Source organism: Drosophila pseudoobscura, chromosome 3 (assembly GCF_009870125.1).
Source record: "Drosophila pseudoobscura strain MV-25-SWS-2005 chromosome 3, UCI_Dpse_MV25, whole genome shotgun sequence".
NCBI classification, from domain to species: domain Eukaryota; kingdom Metazoa; phylum Arthropoda; class Insecta; order Diptera; family Drosophilidae; genus Drosophila; species Drosophila pseudoobscura.
Window position 1 is genome coordinate 2,560,466 of NC_046680.1, and position 21,011 is coordinate 2,581,476.

At 42.5% G+C, this 21,011-nt stretch overlaps 2 protein-coding genes across 5 annotated transcripts in view; one reads left to right on the plus strand and one right to left on the minus strand.

The window, feature by feature from the left end:
• Positions 1-21,011, minus strand: part of Atf6 (bZIP_ATF6 domain-containing protein ATf6) — a 290,062-nt gene that overhangs the window by 266,339 nt on the left and 2,712 nt on the right. For 2 of the 4 annotated variants that reach the window (XM_015189074.2, XM_001352304.3), the window contains one exon: positions 16,782-18,862. The exons of the other annotated variants lie outside the window; for them this stretch is intronic. In XM_015189074.2, coding sequence (XP_015044560.2) covers positions 17,486-18,862 — 1,377 coding nt within the window. In that variant the 3' untranslated portion in view covers positions 16,782-17,485. Of the gene's footprint in view, positions 1-16,781; positions 18,863-21,011 lie in introns of those variants that run through there. 4 annotated transcript variants of the gene reach the window in all.
• Positions 5,471-15,260, plus strand: LOC117183762 (uncharacterized). Its single transcript, XM_033378875.1, has 2 exons — positions 5,471-5,992; positions 14,358-15,260. Exon 2 carries the CDS (start codon positions 14,431-14,433, stop codon positions 15,097-15,099), a length of 669 nt encoding a protein of 222 aa, XP_033234766.1. The 5' UTR covers positions 5,471-5,992; positions 14,358-14,430; the 3' UTR covers positions 15,100-15,260.

A 21,011-nucleotide genomic window follows, 5' to 3' on the forward strand; every position in this document is an offset into this window, starting at 1 on the left:
TCGTATTCTACGGATGACGGAATTTTTCCAAAGTTGAGACTTTTGTCTTTGCATTTTCGGATGAAGCGGAACACGAAAACGAACACTCTTAGCAGTTTGAGGTGTGACGAGTATCCCTCGATTACATCCACTAAGTAATTTGGCTTGGCAGCGACGGTCAGTCCGACCGATTTCTTTCGACTTTCCATCTGTATCTCTTCTTCGGAAAGCTCGAAGTGCGGATTTCTGGGCCAGCTCTCTTCTTCAAACTTTAAGAACTCTGGTCCACCAAACCAGATCGACTGCACGATTTCCTCTACGTCACAACCTCTCGAAACTATGTCTGCTGGGTTCTGTTTTGTTGGCACATGCCGCCACGTAGCTTCACTTGACCACTCTTGAATCTCCGCTACTCGGTTCGCAACGAATGTTGACAACGACGAAGGGTGGGATCTGATCCAATGAAGAGTAACTTCTGAATCTGGCCAGAATATCATTTTATCAATTGGAACCTTGAGCAGTGATTTGATTCGGTGACAAAGGTCTGCTAGAAGGTGAGCGGCACATAACTCAAGCCTTGGGAGCGTTTTCGTCTTGAGTGGCGCTACTTTCGACTTTGCAGTCAACAAGGAGACCTTGAAACCTTCTGCAGTCTTTCTACGGATATAGACGCAGGCTCCATAAGCTCTAATGGATGCGTCGGCAAAGGCATGTAGTTGAATCGGTGACATGGGATCAGTATGCACAAATTGAGGTATGGTAATCTTCTCCAACTGACCCAAGGATTCTTTTAATAAGTTCCATGCTGTTTCCAAGTTCATTGGAATTGACTCATCCCAATCTAGCTTGTTGAGCCAAAGCTCCTACAGTAGGATCTTTCCCTTAATTACTAAAGGACTTAACAAGCCAAGGGGGTCAAACAGCTTTGATGTCACCGATAATATGTTCCGTTTTGTCGCTCGGAGACCCATAACTGACGTGTCAATTTGGAGCTTAAAGACGTCTTCGTGTGGCAGCCACGATATTCATAACGCCTTAGTTGACTCTGAGTCCGAGATCGTTATCGGTTTAACTGTGCTCTCGGATGCGGTGACCTCAGGTGAGTTCGAAAACCATTTAGTCAATTCAAACCCAGCGGTTTGAAGAACCTGAGCCACATCAGACTTAATTGTCTTTAACTCCTCTACGCAACCAGCACCAGTCAACATGTCATCGACATAGAAGTCGGAGTCAATAACTTCAGCAGCTTTAGGGAATGAGAGTTTTGCAGACTCACTCAACCTCTTCAAACACCGAATAGCCAAAAATGGGGCTGGTCCAGTCCCATATGTTACGGTGTTGTGCTGGTATATTCTCAAGGACTCAGACGGGTCTCTTCTGCCCACTATGAACTGGAATTGTCTATCCGCATCAGCGACCCAGACTTGGCGATACATCTTCTTGACATCGGCTGTCAAGGCGTACCTGTGTAGTCTGAATCGGAGCAATGTCGAATACAGCTCATCCTGTATCGTAGGACCGACCATCAATATGTCGTTCAAGGCCACCTGAGAGGACGTTTTACAAGACGCATCGAAAACGACGCGGAGCTTGGTCGACGTGCTTTGAGGCCTCAACACACACTTATGTGGAATGAAATAATGTGGAGTTTTGGGGATTGTGTTGTCTGTGGTAGACATGTGACCCATGGAGAGGTACTCTTCCATGAACTCCAAGTACATTTTCTGCAACTCGGGGTCACGAGACAATCTTTTTTCTCAGGCACGACCTGAGTAGTCCTTCTATAATGCTTTTCACATAACTTGTGTTCAGGAGATAAGACTTTTTAGAAGACGGCAATTCTTCCAGTGAACAAAACTTTTGTATTGTATTGTCGATGTGGATCACTGACTCTTCTCGACAACTCAAACAATTCCTAGCTTCTTGGGTGGCAGTCCCTTTGGAGTGTATCTGCCCGACACAATCCAGCCGAGAATCGTTTTCTGCAGAGTTGGATAGTCAGGACCTTGTCGAATCTGACCAACAGATAAAAGTTCGAAAAATGTTTCTGCACCTATCAACATATCTATCTTCTGTGGCTTGAAGAAATATGGGTCTGCAAGTGGTAAGTTCTTCGGGATTTTCCAGTCACTCACGTTAAGTGTCTGATCAGGGTGATACCCCGAAATGGACCTTAGAATCCAGAAATCAACCGAAAACTCACTACCAGTAATTCGCGACTTCACCACCGTGTGTATCTTTTTCTTGACTTGTGAATTGGATTCACCAATACCAAGCAAGTTGAAACACGACTCCTCCCTACGGATCTGTAAGCGCTGTGCTAAGTCCTCAGTTATAAAATTGGTTTGAGACCCCGAGTCAAGCAGAGCTCGGGCCAAAACATGTTCACCATTATTTGTTCGGACGCTTACGATCGACGTAGCCAGAATAACTCTATCCATAGCTGTCGCATGGAGAGCATGCGAAGTGGAAGGTTGATTCTGATTGGGAGGAGGAGAAGAATTCTCTGGGGGTGATGGTAACGCTAGACTTTTATTCGCCACTGTGTACCTATGCAATAAGGTATGGTGTGAGCAGCCACACACTCGACACTTCTTAGCTTTGCATCGTACTACAGAGTGGCCTGGCTGCAGACAATTGATGCACAAGGATGCAGTTTTTGCGACAAATGGCCTTTCGCATTGCAGTAGCTGCATTGTTGGTTTTTGGTATTCGCGGTGGAACACGCGAATGAGCTCCGATTATGCGGCTTGCTTGGCACAGCTTTCTGCTCCTGCTTTGGTTTGTCCGAATTTTCGGCCGAAAGATGCTGATGTCTGCGATTAAGCAACTTTTCACAGTCCGTCCAAAGTGGCAGTTTGTCATAATCGAGCTGTTCTTCCCATTTCTCTTTGGTCACCGGATCGACTCTGCTCAAGACGAGATGAATAATCATCGCATTCGAGATCTTTTTATCATCGCCTATCGAACCATATATGGATGAGGCGGTATCGATAAGGTTCCTTAAGGCTGATTGCTGGGTCATTTTGGGAAGACTAAATAGGGCATCAATGTGATTTTTAAAGATCAGACAATCATTATCGTAGACCCGTTTTAAGCTAGCCATTGCTTTCTCGTAGTTGGTTTCGGTTACTTGGAAAGCCCTAACTGTTCCCAACGCTTCACCGGAGAGACACGAAAGCAAATGGTTGAACTTTTCGATAATTGGAATGCTTTGGTCATTATGAACTAGAGTCTCAAATAAACCTATGAAGTTTTTAAAGTCCGAAAAGTTGCCGCTGAACTGCGGCAGAGCTAACTTCGGAAGGCGAGCACGAGTTGGGCCACCATAAGCTGGTACTGCCGGTATTGTCTCATCAGCTGTCTTTAATGCGCAAATGGGAGACAATAATTTTGCCTTTGTGACAATTGAGAGTTCTTCCAACTCGACTCCAAATTCATCGTCAATGTCTATATCTTCAATCTTCTCTTGAAGTTCGCGTGCCGTGTCAATGCTACAGCGTTTCGAGTCTGCACTCGAGCTCCGTCAATACCAGCGGAATATCCCCCGCTTCTAAACGGTCCGCTAATAAACGAATGCCTTTGACACGGCAACTGCGCTTTTTCTTCAGCTCTTCAAGGGCGATATTGTTGGCTTTTGAGGTCATATTGATTCTCAATACAAGCAACTGAAGGCGAATGATCGTTTTTAATAATCGTATTTAATGCCGAGGCACTCCATGAAATAATGGGTAATTGTACCCAAACGAGGTGAAAACCAATATACCCGACAAATTTTAGGGTAGAGCGTCGCTTGGCTGGCGCGTACACGAAAACCACACAAGAATAGCAACGAACAGCAATGGTGACAAGCGAAAACGAAAAATTTCACCGCTGTAGTTCTGAAGAATGGATGTTGTGTATACGTATGCACCGACAACGATCGACGCTAAATTGATTTGCGAGGCACGACTTTGTCTTAATTGATAGTTGGATCCTACTGACACCAAACGAATATACCCGACGAAAACAGGGTAGCGCGTCACTTGGTGTTTGGTTTGGATCAAGCGCGCCAAACAAAAGAACAACGATAAGCAACGGTGAAGAGCGAAAGCGAGACGAAAAATTCACCGCTGCAGCTGCGTATTGGTATGCGTGCTTGGCCAACGACCCAACTATACATATATTTGACACAACGAAAACGAGAAAGGGGAAAGGGGTGACAGCGATTGCAGTTAAAATATGTGTAGTTATTGCGTCCAAGAGGGTTAGATGTACATATGTATATATGTATTAATATATACGCTCAACTCTAACTACAGCATGCAATCTAGCTCTACTATGTCATACGTATGTGCCAAGAATTGAAAGCGAGGTGCAATTGTTTCAGCACAAGACAATAATTGCGAGTTTTTTAATCTTTTCGTCTTCACTCGAGCTTTCAATTTTTTGCACAAATACATCTTGAGAAGATTGGAAATTCCAGGTGCTGTACTCTCCTCTTCTTATACTGGATGCTCTACTTGGATCTTCTTGGGTAGATGGTATATGTATATCTCCTTTTGTATATAGCTGCAGACAGGGTATTGCACGACCGACGCGGTGATTTTTAGTTTTGTTTGTTGAATTATTTGCACACACGTCGCGGTCAATTTGGCAATTTAGCTGCAGCACATATGCATGTACATAGGTATGATAGATTTTGGCTATTGATCTATTCTCCACTGAGTCACTGTCACTTTTGCCTTCCACTTTTAATTAATACGTTTAATTTGCAAGTCCACCCGGTGGCGCCATGAAATTTTAGAATAGTTTTTCTAAATAAAGATACCGAAACAACTTGGGTGACTGCAATTTTGTATTTTAATATGACGAAAAAAAAGGAGTGCGTGCGTTCGTTTTCATGGATTTTTCTCGACTTCCTTCATATATTAAAACAATTTCTTTTGTCTACCTTACCTACGGTGGCAAAGCGGGGCGAATTCGCCAAGAGCGAGAGAGCGAGCTTTTATTGCGCTCCCGCTTTGCCCTAGCCTAACTTACACTAGACTTCATGAACTACTATCCTAATAACAATTATTATTAGCCAAATGGCGCTACAACCGATATTCAGCAATTGCTCTGAGAAATCTTCATTTTACAATGCAACTCTCATGTTTGTTGTCAGCTGAAGTTTCTTCACATAGCGCCATAGATTCAATTATTTTAGGCAAGCGTTTATTTTGTCGATAGGCGTTGATCTTGGAAATACTGGCAGTGTTTGGCGGAAATCGCCAGACAGTAGAATCTCAGCGCCTCCGAAATATCTCGAGTCATTGCGTAGATCTTTCAATGTTCGGTTAAGTGCTTCTAATGCACGTTAATGGGCCTTAGTGCATTCGACCCAGATGATTTTCGATGTTGACAAAACTTTGGCCATCACGGAGTTTTTGCAATATATATACACCCAGCGACAAAAAATAGCCGCACTTTGAAATTTCATGCTTGTTTGACTTCTCCAGCATGAGGTTATCGTCGCTGTTAAGGCAAATCAGTTGCCTGCATGTATATATATAGCTATAATTATACCTAAGAGACATGTATGAAATCACGCTCTTAAATTGTAATGTCATGCGCTCTTATACCATGTACCATGAAGAGGGCGCCGCTTTAGAATAAACTCACTTATAATTGAAAGTCGATTGAGTGCACAAGTTGATATGTCGGTCTGTCTGATTCCAGTGTCTAATTAAACCTTCAGAAATCGTGCCTAACGGCAGGCTAATTTGCACAACCATTTTTGGCGCCCCCGGGTGGACACTGATTTTCTGGATTGGACAGAAGTTGGATTGGATTAATCTTGGCGCTTCGTTGGATATCCCCATTGGGTATCATCCCTCGCTCGTTGCTGTTGCTGTTCCTGCAGTTGTCATTGGTGGCCCGCTGGACTTCAAACTTAGCTACTCTTGAGAGCTGCTCGTGGGTATTCCTGGTTGGTATGAACTTGTGGGAGGGAATGCATCGGTGTTCAAACAACCCTCAACCAGTGCCACAGGTAAGTCAAAGTGCCCAATTGTTTTATCAAAAAATATAAATAACTACGTATAAAAAAGGCCTGTGAATAAATTATTTAATAAAAGTGATTCGGCCAGGTATCTGTACGTACACACATTCAAAGTTATTTGATTATACAGTGAGTGATCACTGTACTTGTGGTCAACGACATTTCCAAAAAGAGCCGACAAGCAAAGGAGAAACGGCAATAGTTTCGCGCGCAAGCTCTAACCGCTGCGCATCATTCCCCCCTCGCCCGTCTTCGTAATAAATTTTCGTTTCTGCTTTGCGCGAACGGTTCTTGCTGGACGCTCTTCGTTTTACAGCGCAGCTGCACTTTTGTGCTCTCTCATTCAGCGCTCGCTTGCTCTTTATCGTTTCGTGTTCTCTCCTTGTCTCCATGTAGCACTCACATACATTACACACACAGTGGTTTAGTCGGTCGGTCGCTAAAGCAACACACGCATATACGCGCATTTAAGTTGCGTTTCGGTGAACTACAAGCTCGACTCGAAATCGAAAGCGTTGGCTTGTAGGCATTTTGGCGATCATCTCTCTCTCTCTTTCGTAGTCTCTAGCACGGTAACAGCATTGGGCTGTTAGCAGGCAGAAAAAATTTGTGAGTGTAATTGCTGAGTGTGACAGTGGGACAAGTGCCATTTTTGAGAAACAAAAATTTTATAGAACTAAAATGCCTGGAAAACGGCGAGGAATGTCTAGACAATCGGCAGAGGTTGACGATGTCTTTTACAAGCCACAAAAGGTTGACTTGCTATTAGGTGCAGACGCCTTTTTCGATATCTTAAGTAATGGTCAAGTAAAACAGGGCAGAGAGGCACTAACCTTACAAAACACTGTTTTTGGGTGGGTGGTGTCTGGACGTTACAAGTCCAAAGGCCCTCAAGCCACATTAACTTGCTCTATGGTGAGCACAGTTCAAGAAGCCTGCCCGCTCGACAGCTTGGTCAAACGTTTCTGGGAGTTGGAAAATGTTCCAAATGCATCCATAGAAAGACTGTATACCCCCGAAGAAACTATGTGTGAAAAATCCTTTATCGACACTATCACACGTCTACCCTCCGGTCGATTGCAAGTTTCTTTGCCATTTAGTGCAAGTGTGCAGCAGTTGATCTCGTTTGCCACTCCAAAGACAACGAAAGCTGCTGGCGATGCAGATTCGGTAGCCGAATTCATCGCCTCGGAGAATGTGCAGCCAAGTACGTCTGCAGCGTCCGTGTCCGTGGTGTCCGCAAGTTCACTAGTTGTCCCGTCTATCCCGATCCCACCAGTAAATAGACGTTCCGGACCTCCGGATATTGCCACCACAGGTACTAGACCTGTGGTGACTAAACCACTGGTGGGAGTCCCACCAAAACGACAAGTTTTTGTTTCACGGCTGGCCCCTGACCTCACATCTAATGATGTAACTGCTTTCATTCAAAGCAAAATAAAAGCCGTGGGTTTAAAGGTGGAGAAATTTAACTTCTCTTATGCTAGGGAGATAGCCTCGTTTAAGATAAGCATCTCCCCAACTCAATTTGACACCATTTGCTCCGCCAAATTTTGGCCGGAGCATTTGGTGGTGTAGGAGTTTAAGGCTAAGAAGAAGAATAGGGACCCCATATCGCTTCCAAATCTTTCCAGCGTGCCACCCTCAACCTCAACTTCCTCTTCCTCAACTTCCCGTCTTGCTCCAACCTTTCCAAAAAAACGAACTTCTCTTTTAGTAACCTATCAGAATGTAAGAGGCTTGCGTAGTAAGCTCAGCATTCTTTTCCGGGATAGTGTTGCATTTGCTTCCCACGGTATTGTGTTTACTGAAACCTGGTTAAAGCCGGACATTATTAGTTCCGAAGTTTTGGCAGGTCGGTACACAACTTTTAGAAAGGACCGTTCGTCTCGACATGCAGGAGGGGTTCTGATTGCAGTGGACTCTAACTTCACGTCGGAATACTTCACAGTCCAAGTTCAACAGGAACTGGAATTCCTGTGTGTAAAACTGATTCTTCCCGCTTTCGCTATATTCATTACTTGCTCGTATATCCCACCTTCTTCGGATATTTCAATTTATGAGCAGCACTTGTCCGCTTTAACCGCTGTTGCTTCCTCGCTATCTGATAAAGATCGTATGATAGTTCTTGGTGACTTCAACTTGCCAGGAACTGTTTGGTCTTCGGTAAACGAGTCTAGTATCCTAGTGCCCATGTCACGACATGACTTTGTTGACGGCTTGCTTGACCTGTCCCTGTCTCAAGTCAATAATGTGAAAAATTCCTTGGGTCGATTGCTTGATCTATGCTTTGTATCGGATCCGACCATAGTGTTGTTAACCCGAGCCCTTCCGCTCACTATACCTGAAGACGCCTACCACCCTACTTTCGAGGTGTCGCTAGACATAGGACCAACTGTATTGGATCGGTCGAGTAGACTACCTGAACGTGTCCGCTGCTTTCGTAAAGCCGAGTTTGCGAAGCTTAATAACCTAATTAGGGATTTTGATTGGTCCGCTTTGTACTCGTGCACTGATGTCACAAAAGGCACAAACATTTTTATACCCGATACTCAAAATGAGTATTGGGGTATATTAGATTTGTGGTAAAAGTGGATGTGTGTAACGTCCAGAAGGAATCGTTTCCGACCCTATAAAGTATATATATTCTTGATCAGCATCAATAGCCGAGTCGATTGAGCCCTGTCTGTCTGTCCGTCCGTCCATCTGTCCGTCCGTCCGTCTGTCCGTCCCCTTCAGCGCCTAGTGCTCAAAGACTATAAGAGCTAGAGCAACGATGTTTTAGATAAAGACTTCTGTGATATGTCACTGCTACAAAAATATTTCAAAACTTTGCCCCGCCCACTTCCGCCCCCACAAAGGACGAAAATCGGTGGCATCCACATTTTTAAAGATACGATAAAACCAAAAACGCAGAATCGTAGAGAATGACCATATCTTTTAGACTGCAGAATCTGAATTGGATCGTATTATTATTATAGCCAGCATCAAGAAAACAATTTCATTTTTTCTCACCCTGTCTCTCTCTAACACACACGTAGCATAGGCGGCTTTCCTTAGAGTAAAACATTAGCGCATAGATCTCAGAGACTAAAAAAGCTAGAGCAACCAAATTTGGTATCCACACTCCTAATATATCAGACTGAGACGAGTTTGTTTCAAAATTTCGCCACACCCCCTTCCGCCCCCGCAAAGGATGCAAATCTGGGGATATTCACAAATCTCAGAGAGTATTAAGGCTAGGGTAACCAAATTTAGTGTCCGCACTTCTGTTAGATCTCACTATAAAACGTATATCTCAAAACTTCGCCCCACCCCCTTCCACCCACACAAAGGACGAAAATCTGTTGCATCCACAATATTGCAGATTCGAGAAAACTAAAAACGCAGAATCATAGAGAATGACTATATCTATCCGGTTGCTGAATTTGGATCAGATCAGATAATTTTTGTAGCCAAAAGGAACAAATCAATTTCCATTGGCTACGCAGCGCCCGACGTCACGCTCAGACTGAATTTCTGTCTCTCTGGCACGCACTCTTTGTCGTGTCGTTTAATATTAGCGGCGTCTGCCGGAGGAGAGCCATACTGACTTAGTATCGGGTATAACCGTAGAGTTGCGGTGTCCGCAGCAACTCACAACGTTCCCCCTCGTTTACAATGCTCTTGGCACATTTTTTGATTCTTGTGTCCCGCTTTCTTGTCCGATTAGATCTGGAAAACCCCCTTGGTTTACCAAAGAGTTATCCAGTCTAAAAAACTTAAAATCAAGACTTTATAAAAAATTTCAAGAAGTGGGTTCTCCTACTTCTCACTCTCGTTATGTAATAGCTCGGTCAAACTTTTCAGTTCTTAATGCTCAATGCTATAAGAACTACCTATCTCGTTGCAGGATACGTTTTTCTCAGGACCCTAAACAGTTTTACTGCTTCGTAAACAGTAAGCGTAGAACGTCCGCACACCCATCCTCGCTATCATTTTGTAATACGTCGGCAAATAATGATCAGGCAATTGCCGATATTTTTGCCCAGTTTTTCCAAACCACCTATTCTGAGGAACGCTACTCTGGTCAACCGTACCCATACGGATTACCGAGGTCGAACGGCATTTTCAGTCCCTTGTTAAATGAATATTCCCTACTTCAAGATCTTCGACTAGTGTTTTCACCGGGTCCAGACGGGGTTCCAGGTTGTGTACTCAGGTACTGCGCCGAGGCTCTGTGTGGACCATTGCTTAAACTATTCACCCTGTCCATTGGAAGGAATCGTTTATAATTCCTCTCCATAAAAAAGGTAGCAAGTCTGATGCAAAAAATTATAGAGGTATAGCAAAGTTATCCGCTATTCCCAAATTGTTTGAGAAGGTTTTAACTCCGCACTTGCAACATCTCTGCAAGTCACTTATATCTCCAACTCAGCATGGATTTATAAGGCGGCGATCAACCACCACGAACTTGTTAGAGTTTACCTCTTTCATTATTAAAGGCTTTCAAGGTAACTTACAGACGGATGTTATTTACACCGACTTTAGTAAAGCATTCGACTCTGTAAACCATTCCCTTTTAGCACATAAACTTGACCTTTTAGGGTTTCCGCCCAACCTCCTGAGATGGATTTCTAGCTATCTTTGTTCTAGGTCTCAAAGAGTCCTCTTCAAAAACTCCCCCTCTTTACCAGTAAAGGTTTCTTCGGGAGTACCACAGGGCAGCCATCTTGCCCCTTACTCTTCACACTCTTTATTAATGACTTGCCTTCAGTATTAACATACTCTCGAGTACTTATGTATGCGGATGATGTTAAACTCTGTGTCCAGTACAAGGACATTTCATTTCATTCTCGCTTGCAATCCGATCTCAATAGCTTTCAGTCATGGTGTTGTGCAAACTTGTTACACCTTAATGCCTCGAAATGCAAAGTTATGACATTTCATCGTTCTAGCCCTTTGTTGGCTCCCTACACCCTATTTGGGGGTTCTCTTGAGAGAATTACCCTGGTGGATGATCTGGGTGTTATGTTAGACCCCAAATTAAAGTTTTCCGAACACATTTCTACCATGGTAAAAGAGGCCATGGGCGTGCTTGGGTTTATAAAGAGGTGGTCAAAGGAATTTGACGACCCCTATATAACAAAGACTCTCTATACCTCGCTTGTTCGTCCGATCTTAGAATACGGCTCCTGTGTATGGTGCCCTCAGTACAAAGTACACCAGGACCGTATAGAATCAGTACAGAAAAACTTTTTACTCTTTGCTCAGCGGGGCATTAACTGGGATGCGGGTGTAAGACTCCCATCTTACTCTAGTAGACTATTATTAGTAAACCTCCCATCCTTAGTTAACCGTAGAAAAATGCTTGGTGTGATATTTATGCACAACTTGATCAGGGGTGACATAGACAGCCCTGATCTGTTGAGCCGCATAAACTTCACGATTCCTATTAGACTGACTAGAAACTTTATACCGTTGTTCCTTCTACTTTGTAGATCGAATTATTCCTTGCATGAACCGTTTAGGGTCTTATGCTCGGATTATAATTCCCTCTACCATATTATATCCTCCACTAATTCTCTTCCTCTTATTAAATTACTAATCCTTACACACCTTTCTAGTAATTAGTAATTGTAGTGGTATTTGTATTTTGTATTTTATTGCATGCTTAATTTCTAAACTTCTCTAAACTTATTAGTGCTAATTTTCCTCGAATGTTAGTCTAATATCTATCTTTCTTGCATGCTCGCGTTTGGTTCGGCTATGCGCCGCGCGTCATGCGGCAGCGCCCCTCGGTCGGTTGGGCGGGAGGAGGGCTGCGTTTTGCCTGGGATCCGCGCGTAACAGCCTTCTGCTGGTGTCACACGGGCCACTTGACGGTGCAGTAATTGCATCGCCTCTTGATAGATGCAGTCATTGCATGTCAACGTCCATAAAAAAAAAAATTTAAGTCTAGCCCGACATCTCTCGGTTCGTCGTTTGAGACAGCCAGAAGACGATTTTTGTCTTTAGAAAGGCGATTATGCCAAAAACCTGCCATAAAATCGATGTTTATGGACTTTATGGAGGAATACTTGTCGTTAGGCCATATGACTGCAATGGAAAACTCAATCCCGGCAGAGCCGCATTGTTTCATCCCATATCAATGCGTGGAACGACCACAAAGTACATCCACTAAGCTTAGAGTAGTGTTCGATGCGTCGTGCAAAACAACGAGTCAAGTCTCGCTCAATGATTTACTCATGGTTGGAGCAACCATCCAGCCGTGCCTATACGCAACGTTGTTAAGCTTTCGGTGTCGCAAATTCGCTCTTACAGCAGACATTACAAAAATGTACCGTCAAGTCGAACTTGATGAGGCGCATCGCAAATTCCAATTAATTATTTGGAGACGTGCAAGTTCGGATCCCTTGCAAGTGTTTCGTCTAAATACGGTAACTTATGGCACGGCCAGCGCACCATTTCTTGCTGTCAGGTGCTTGAAGTATATAAGCGAAACTCATTTAAATTCTCATCCACTTGGCTCAAAGTCTCTTGCTTCCGATTTCTATGTTGACGATCTTCTTACAGGCGCAGACACGAAATCCGAACTACGGATATTGCGTCAACAGCTAGTTTAAATCCTAGAGCCAGCCGGATTTGTGCTGACGAAGTGGACTGCTAATTGTCAACTAGGTGACAGTCAGAAAGAGAATCTGGTTATTTCGAGTGGAGATCAGCAAGATTGCAAAACTCTTGGACTGATGTGGAACCCACAGGCAGACATTTTCAAGTACTGTCTGAAACCAATAGTCTCGTCCGAAACCACAACCAAGAGAGTAATGTTATCCGTCATAGCCAGTCTTTTCGATCCCTTGGGTCTGCTATGTCCGGTGATTACTAATGCAAAAATCTTCTTGCAGGAAATTTGGCTTTTGAGCCTTGGTTGGGACGATCCCATTCCCTTAAAGTTGCAACAAAGATGGGAGTCGATGGTTTCGGACATGCAAAGGTTGCATGAAGTCACCATTCCACGTTTTGTAGGAGCTAGCACAAGCACTCGATGTCAAATACATGGGTTTGCAGATGCGTCCACGCGAGCATACGGCTGCTGCATCTACGTTCGTGTGTCCCATTCAAATGGAGTGTCCGTTAACTTATTAACGGCAAAATCAAGGGTGGCACCCTTAAAGACAAAAACAATCCCAAGATTGGAGCTATGTGCCGCTCATCTGTTGGCAAAGTTGTGGGAGGAAGTTCGATCTATTATTGATTGCCCCGTAGAGAAGGTTATATTGTGGTCAGATTCGGAAGTGGTTCTACATTGGCTGCAAACTCATCCCTCCCAGTTAACAACATTTGTTTCAAATCGAGTTGCAGAGATACAGGAAATCACTTCGACTGCCTCATGGAGACATGTACCCACCAAAGAAAATCCTGCAGATCCAGTATCTCGGGGATCATCAGTAGCAGACTTAGATTCACTATTTTGGTTTAACGGCCCGTCATTCCTGCAACAAAATGCCATGGATTGGCCTCAAAATCGTCATTTACGTTTGACAGAAGCGGACGCGTCATTAGAGAAGAAGAAGGTAGCCACTTCGCTTGTGTCGGCCGATGGCGAACACAATCCCATCCTCACCCTAATAGAAAACTCATCATCATATATGAAAGTGGTAGGCACAATTGCATATATCCGCCGGTTCATAAACAAAAGGAAAGGAGTAATTTGGAGTAGTACTTGTCCGTCATCAGAAGAGCTCGGCGCAGCGTTTCTAGCAGCAGTTGAAGCTGTTCAAAGAGACGCATTCTCGCAGGAGATTGACAAAATAAAAAAGTCATCAAAGTTGCAGGCATCACTTCAAAAACTAACTCCCTTCATTTCGGAAGAACAAGTGGGCTCATGCTCGTTTTCGTTGGTTCGAGTAGGTGGTCGCCTATTAAACGCTCCTCTAGCCCATAACGCAAAATTTCCACTGTTAATGCCAAAAAATTGTAGATTTGTTACCCTCTATCCTAGCTATTTGCATCGAGCCAATTGTCACGCTGGACCCCGTGCACTAGTGGGATTCCTAAGACAGTCCATGTGGCTGACAAATGCACGAAGAGAGTGCAGTGCCATTGTCCGGAAATGCGTACACTGTTTCCACTACAAGCCGAAGCTTCTCTCACAAATCATGGGAAATCTTCCCGCTGATCGATTGCGTGGGAATCGACCCTTCGAGATTAGCGGAGCTGATTTGTTTGCACCGGTTCGTGTATCGCTTGGGATTCGTGGCAAGCAGCCTCTTAAGATGTACATAGCAGTGTTTGTCTGCTTTGCATCTAAGGCCATACACCTAGATGTTGTAAAAGACTTGACCTCTAATACATTTATTTTGTGCTTATCCAGGTTTGTTGGACGTCGTGGGCCTCTTGTCAAACTCTATTGCGACAACGCCACGAATTTTGTTGGTGCAGCTCGCATGTTCAAGGAGCGCATGGATGCATTCAATGCCAAGGACGAAGACCTCAAGGCGTATGCTGCGGCTCACAGTTTTTCGGTGGAATTCATTCCCCCGCGAGCCCCGCACATTGGAGGCCTGTGGGAGTCGGCGGTGAAGTCCGCCAAGAATCTGCTGCTCAGGGCTATGGGCAGCGCAGTGCTCAAGGAGGACGAGCTGCATACGGTTCTCGTGGACGTCGAGGCCGTGCTCAATTCCAGACCACTGGTGATCGACAGCGGCAGCCCCAACGAAGGGGAGGTGGTGACTCCAGCGCATCTACTAGTCGGCAGAACGCTAGTTTCGCTGCCACCCGAATCAGAGCTGCCCAGACCAGACAGCAGCCTCTCATATCTGCAACGATGGCAGCTCGTGTCTGCCATCAAGCAAAGATTTTGGAAAGATTGGTCCAGAGACTATCTTCTCAGCCTTCAACAGCGAGGGAAGTGGTCCGAGGAGGTCGCCAACTTGGAGCCAGGCAGAGTGGTGGCAATTCACGAGGACAACGTGCCCCCTCAAATGTGGCTCACCGGAATAGTGGAAGAGGCAATCCCAGAAGCGGACGTGAAGGTTCGCGTGGCCGTGATTAGGACGAAGGCCGGGGTCTACAAGCGATCGATCCATCGTTTGGCGCCTATTCCATTGGATTGAAGCCTATAGGCTGTCAACGCGGCCGATGTTAAGGCAAATCAGTTGCCTGCATATATATATATAGCTATAATTATACCTAAGAGACATGTATGAAATCACGCTCTTAAATTGTAATGTCATGCGCTCTTATACCATGTTGCGAACGGAGCCTATGCAAGCAGCAGCCGCTCATGAAGAGGGCGCCGCTTTAGAATCAACTCACTTATAATTGAAAGTCGATTGAGTGCACAAGTTGATCTGTCGGTCTGTCTGATTCCAGTGTCTAATTAAACCTTCAGAAATCGTGCCTAACGGCAGGCTAATTTGCACAACCAGTCGTTTTAAAAAAGTTTGTAAAAAGTTTTTTTTTTAATTTAATTTAATTTTTGCTTCCACTGGGTAAAAATTACCGTAAAAGTGTTAAAAACGTGTGGTTTTCAAAATAATTTGTTTCTTAGTATATGACTATGATGTAAAAAATAATTAGTATAAACTTTGGTTTGAAATTATTAAAGCTACATCAAAGGAGGGGGAACGTTGTGAGTTGCTGCGCCGACCGCAACTCTACATTTATACCCGATACATACATAGTCAGTATGGCTACATTGAGCGACAATGTGTGCGTGCGGGAGAGACAAAAAACGGTTCTGAACATGTCGACGGGCGCTGCGTAGCCACTGCAAATTAATTTTTTCCTTTTGTTCCATTTGGCTATGAAAATGATCCGATCTGATCCATATTCAGCAGTCTCATAGAAACGGTCATTCTCAATGATTGTATGTTTTTAGTTTTCTCGTATCTTCAATATTGTGGATGCCACAGATTTTTGTTCTTTTTGTGGGCGGAAGGGGGTGGGTCGAAATTCTGAGATATACTTTTTATAGTGAGATCTAACAGGAGTGTTGATACCAAATCTGGTTACTCTAGCGTTAATAGTCTCTGAGATTTGTGGATACCTCCAGATTTTCGTCCTTTGCGGGGGCGAAAGAGTGTGTGACGAAATTTTGAAACAAGCTCGTCAAGGTCTGATATCTCAGTAGTAGATATCTCTTATAGTCTCTGAGATCTAGGCGCTAATGTTTTACGCTAAGCAAAGCCGGCTATGATACGTGTGTGTTAGCGAGAGACAGGGCGAGAATAAATGAAATTGTATCCTTTATTCTGGCTATAATAATGATACGATCCAATTCAGATTCTGCAGTCTAAAAGATATGGTCATACGCTACGATTCTACGTTTTTCGTATCTTTAAAATTGTGGATGCCACAGATTTTCGTCCTTTGTGGGGGCGGAAGTGGGCGGGGCGAATTTTTGAAATATTCTTGTAACAGTGACATATTACAGAAGTCTAGATACAAAACGTCGTTACTCTAGCTCTTATAGTCTTTGAGCACTAGGCGCTAATAGGGACGGACAGACAGACAGGGCTCAATCGACACAGCTATTGATGCTGATCAAGAATATATATACTTTATGGGGTCGGAAACGTTTCCTTTTGGACGTTACACACATCCACTTTTACCACAAATCTAATATACCCCAATACTCATTTTGAGTATCGGGTACAAAAATAAAAACTAAAGAAATCGGATAACATTTGGCGAAGTCAAACACGGTTTTCATGTTTCGGTTTGAATTCAGTTATTTTTGATATTATATTCATCTATATACACATATAAAAGAAACTCGTCGCGGAATTTTTTGTTTAAATTCGGTTATTTAATATCATAGTAAAGCTTACACTCATCTTATATTACACTGATATTTAGCGTATCGTGGGGATATTTAATATCAATATGACGAAAAAATAATGAGTAGAGGCAAAACATGAGTTTTAAAACGTTCCCATCCCCAAAAAACGGCCAATTAAAAACCTGTAATCATGTGCACAATAATTTGGTAGATTCAAAAGATTCATAGATTTGCACTATTTATTATAGGGAATAATAGCTCATTAAATAATTTAAGTGCAAAGATTTTACAATTTTACTATATTTTTATATTGCAAGCATGGTAGTTTAGTTTTTTATGTAAAAAAAAAACGAATATACTGTTGAATCTTGCAGAGACATAATAATATACATGGACATAATACCTAATTATTTTAAGAATAATTTTTGGAGAATAATAAACGGCTATAGTACAAAAAAAAAATATGAAGAAAAGACAAAATACTACTTGCTAGACAGGAATGATTTGTTCATCTCTTATTATGCGCTTGATTTAGTATTATTTCAGTATTATTTTTAAAAATTGTTGGCTGAAAGTCGCGAAAAAAATAATTTATATGTAATCATAATTTATGAAAGTTCCAATTATATATTCCAGAGGCTGTCATAATAAAACTAAATTTAAGTTACAATTAGCCCCATTTCTTTTTTTATGTGAACTGAATTTTAAAAAACAGTTTACGGCTCTAATTTTGCTCGCAACGATTCACGTTTTCGGGCATTGGACATCTGTCTACTATTATTAGCGATACTGTGGTTAAACTGCACCAAACGCGGTTTCTCTTGAGATACAGCAGCAGCAGCTTGGTTCTTGGGACCAACCATAAAGAAAGTATGCACCCGAGGTTTATTATACTTCACGGGTATTCTATCAAATATCGTATTGTTTTGTGGTTCATTAACTGCGTCATATTTTGGCGTACTGGGATGCCAGCTAGTGCTATTTGGTCGGAGCCTGGCAGGGATCATATGGGCCTTCAGCTCCAGTTCCTTTGTATTAAATACCTCACAGTCCACCTGCATTAACATAATGTCGCCGTTGCTTGTAGGATCGCCTGTAGGCAATAGTAATGACATTTTGGGTCGCTCAGTTTTATTATAATTGGATGCTGGAAGAAGTATGTGATCAGTGTTGAATGAAAGCACATAAAATGTATCATCTTTTCTTTTTATGCCATTAAACAATGGTATGTGTTCTTTTTTATTGCTAAATGCTCTATTTATAGTAGAATCTATTTTCCTGCGTCGTTTATCCTCAACATCTGGATTATAATCGTTTACATCCATGTAAATTTTACGTTTTCCCTGGTGTTGACTGTGAACTTCAGGTTTCAACCCAATGTAGTCTTTCGATATTTTAAACCCGTGTGGGTTGTTTTTCTCATTAGTAAAATCTGAAGACATGTTTAAATTAAAAAAGTCATTTCTGTTAGCCCATTTATGTAGATTCTGGGCCAGTCGGAAATAGTCAGATTGGTTGACTGCAGAGTTAGAAGAGTTGCAATCACCATTGTTCTTTTTTATAGACGAGTACGCCAGCGGTGGCGGTTCGTTACCCAAATAGTTTCTTGATGAATTTTTGGTATTTTTTTTATCAAAGCCAACAGTAATGTTGCGCCTAACCGGATTTAAAAAATGCAGAGGTGGAACGGACATTTCATCCGATTGACTCTTATTCTGGTTAATTTTGTCGTTATATTCTTCTTCAGTTTCCACCCAAAGTAGACGACGACCAACAGCCGTAGCGTCCGGCACAACAATATCTAACTTTCCACCATCGTCATCAACGCTTTGCTTGGTAAGAAATGACTGAAAATTTCCAGCATTCATAGTTACCATAAAAGCCATAGCAAATAACACAGCAACATTTTTTTTTATACTGGCTGCATTGATTTTCCGGTTTGAAAATTTCGGCTTAGATGCGATCTTTATGTGGTGTGGTTCGCTCCTGGCCGCAGAACTTAAAGAATGGAGTAAAATTTCACTTGTGTTTCCGGTGTGACATTTGCATGTATTGGCAAACGTGACTAATTGGGTGCGCAATGTTGTGTTATCCTGTATGAAAAAGAAGAGAATAACAACTATCAAATTAAATCCGAACATTTACTTCTAATACAATTGGATTGTTAATTTTGTTTAGCAGATACATGATTTTTACTAGATTATGCCACAGAAAATAAGTACTTTCATTGGAATTACCATGAAATATTGTTTATTAGAACAGAGTATGGATCGGGTCACTAAAACTAAAACTCAAACGAGGGGGAATGTTGTGAGTTGCTGCGGAGACCGCAACTCTACATTTATACCCGATACTTAGTCAGTATGGCTCTCCTCCAGCAGACGCCGCGAATATTAAAAGACAAGACAGAGTACGTGCGAGGGAGACAGAAAATTAGTCTGAGCGAGGCGTCGGGCGCTGCGTAGCCACTGCAAATAGATTTGTTCCTTTTGGCTATAAACATGATCCGATCTGATCCAGATCAGCAACCGGATAGATATGGTCATTCTCTATAATTGTACGTTTTAGTTTTCTCGAAACTGCAATATTGTGAATGCAACAGAGTTTCGTCCCTTGTGGGGGCGGAAGGGGGTGTGGCGAAGTTTTGAGACCAAACGGTCAAGGTCCGATATCGCAGGAGTGTGAATACCAAATTTGGTTGCTGTGGCTCTTATAGGTTCTGAGATCCTCGAGCTCATATTTTGCAATTGGCAAAACCGACCATGAAAGAGAGACAGAGCGAGAAAGAATGAAATTGTTTTCTTGATTCTGGCTATAATAATTATACGATCTGGTTCAGATTTTGCATTCTAGAAGATATAGTCATCCTCTACGATTCTCAGTTTTCTCATATCTTTGATATTGTGGATGCCACAGATTTTCGCCCTTTGTGGGGGCGGAAGTGGGCGAGGCAAAGTTTTGAAACATTCTTGTAGCTGTGACATATCACAGAATTCTGGATCCAAAACATCGTTGCTCTAGCTCTTATAGTCTTTGAACACTAGGATCTGAAGGGGACGGACAAACGGTCAGACGGACAGACAGACATGGCTCAATCGACTCGGCTATTGATGCTGATCAATGGGGTCGGACCCGATTCCTTCTGGACGTTACACACATCCACTTTTACCACAAATCTAATATACCCCAATAATCATTTTGAGTATCGGGTATAATAAATACAAGCTTAAATTAATTAAATATTTTTTAACTAACAGCAGCTTCAAGTAGAGAGTATTTACCACACCCCATTAAGAATTGTCATAGTCAGTTGTGGCTTAGAGAGATCTCGACAGATTTTAGCTTGAGATATTTTCCAAATCGATCAAATAAAAATCTAGGGGGACACCGATTACCTAGAGAGCAACAATGCGAATTGTAACACAGAGTTATAACAAAGACAATATGTTTTTTTGAAAAGACGAAATACACGCCGCCTTGCTCTCACGAATTCGAAAGAGAATACAGATCTAAAAATATAATAAGCTTTCATTTATGAGTACGCATTAACATGTTTGTTAAAACATCTTTTTGATTTTTTGGATGACAAAATATGTTAATAATATATTTGTAGCAGTGACGGATTTGAAATGTAGTTGCTCTAGCTCTTATAGTCTTTGAGCACTAGGCGCTGATAGGGACGGACAGACAGACAGGGCTCAATCGACTCGGCTACTGATGCTGATCAAGAATATATATACTTTATGGGGTCGGAAACGATTCCTTCTGGACGTTACACACATCCATTTTCACCACAAATCTAATATACCCCAGTACTCATTTTGAGCAACGGGTATAAAAATTGAGTAAGCGTCTCGATGCCGAGAAAATTTCACTCTCTCCTTCGTTCTGCATATATGATTCTATTAGATGGTCTTTAAAAATATCTAAAATAATCCAGTCTGAAACGACTCTCCTAATTAGATATTGCTTTTGTCTGGCAATTGGAACGAAAGTCGTAGTGTTACTTGTATATCCTTTAAGTAGATTAGGCGTAGTTCTTGTTTAGTCTTCGTTATGATGACGACCGTAAAGAAGCCAGTGTATCGTTTGTGCATGAAAGACTACACTTACTTTTTAATCCGTACTGAAAGAGAGAGATACGAGAGAATTTCCTGGGAACATGTGTTCGACATTTCAGGAAAAATAATGATCGAAACAATTTCAAATAGGATAAAATATGTCATAATGTCTTTGCAAACG

Excerpts from the sequence above, each read along its gene's own strand:
- LOC117183762 (XM_033378875.1), top strand. The coding sequence starts at position 14,431 with ATGTTCAAGGAGCGCATGGATGCATTCAATGCCAAGGACGAAGACCTC.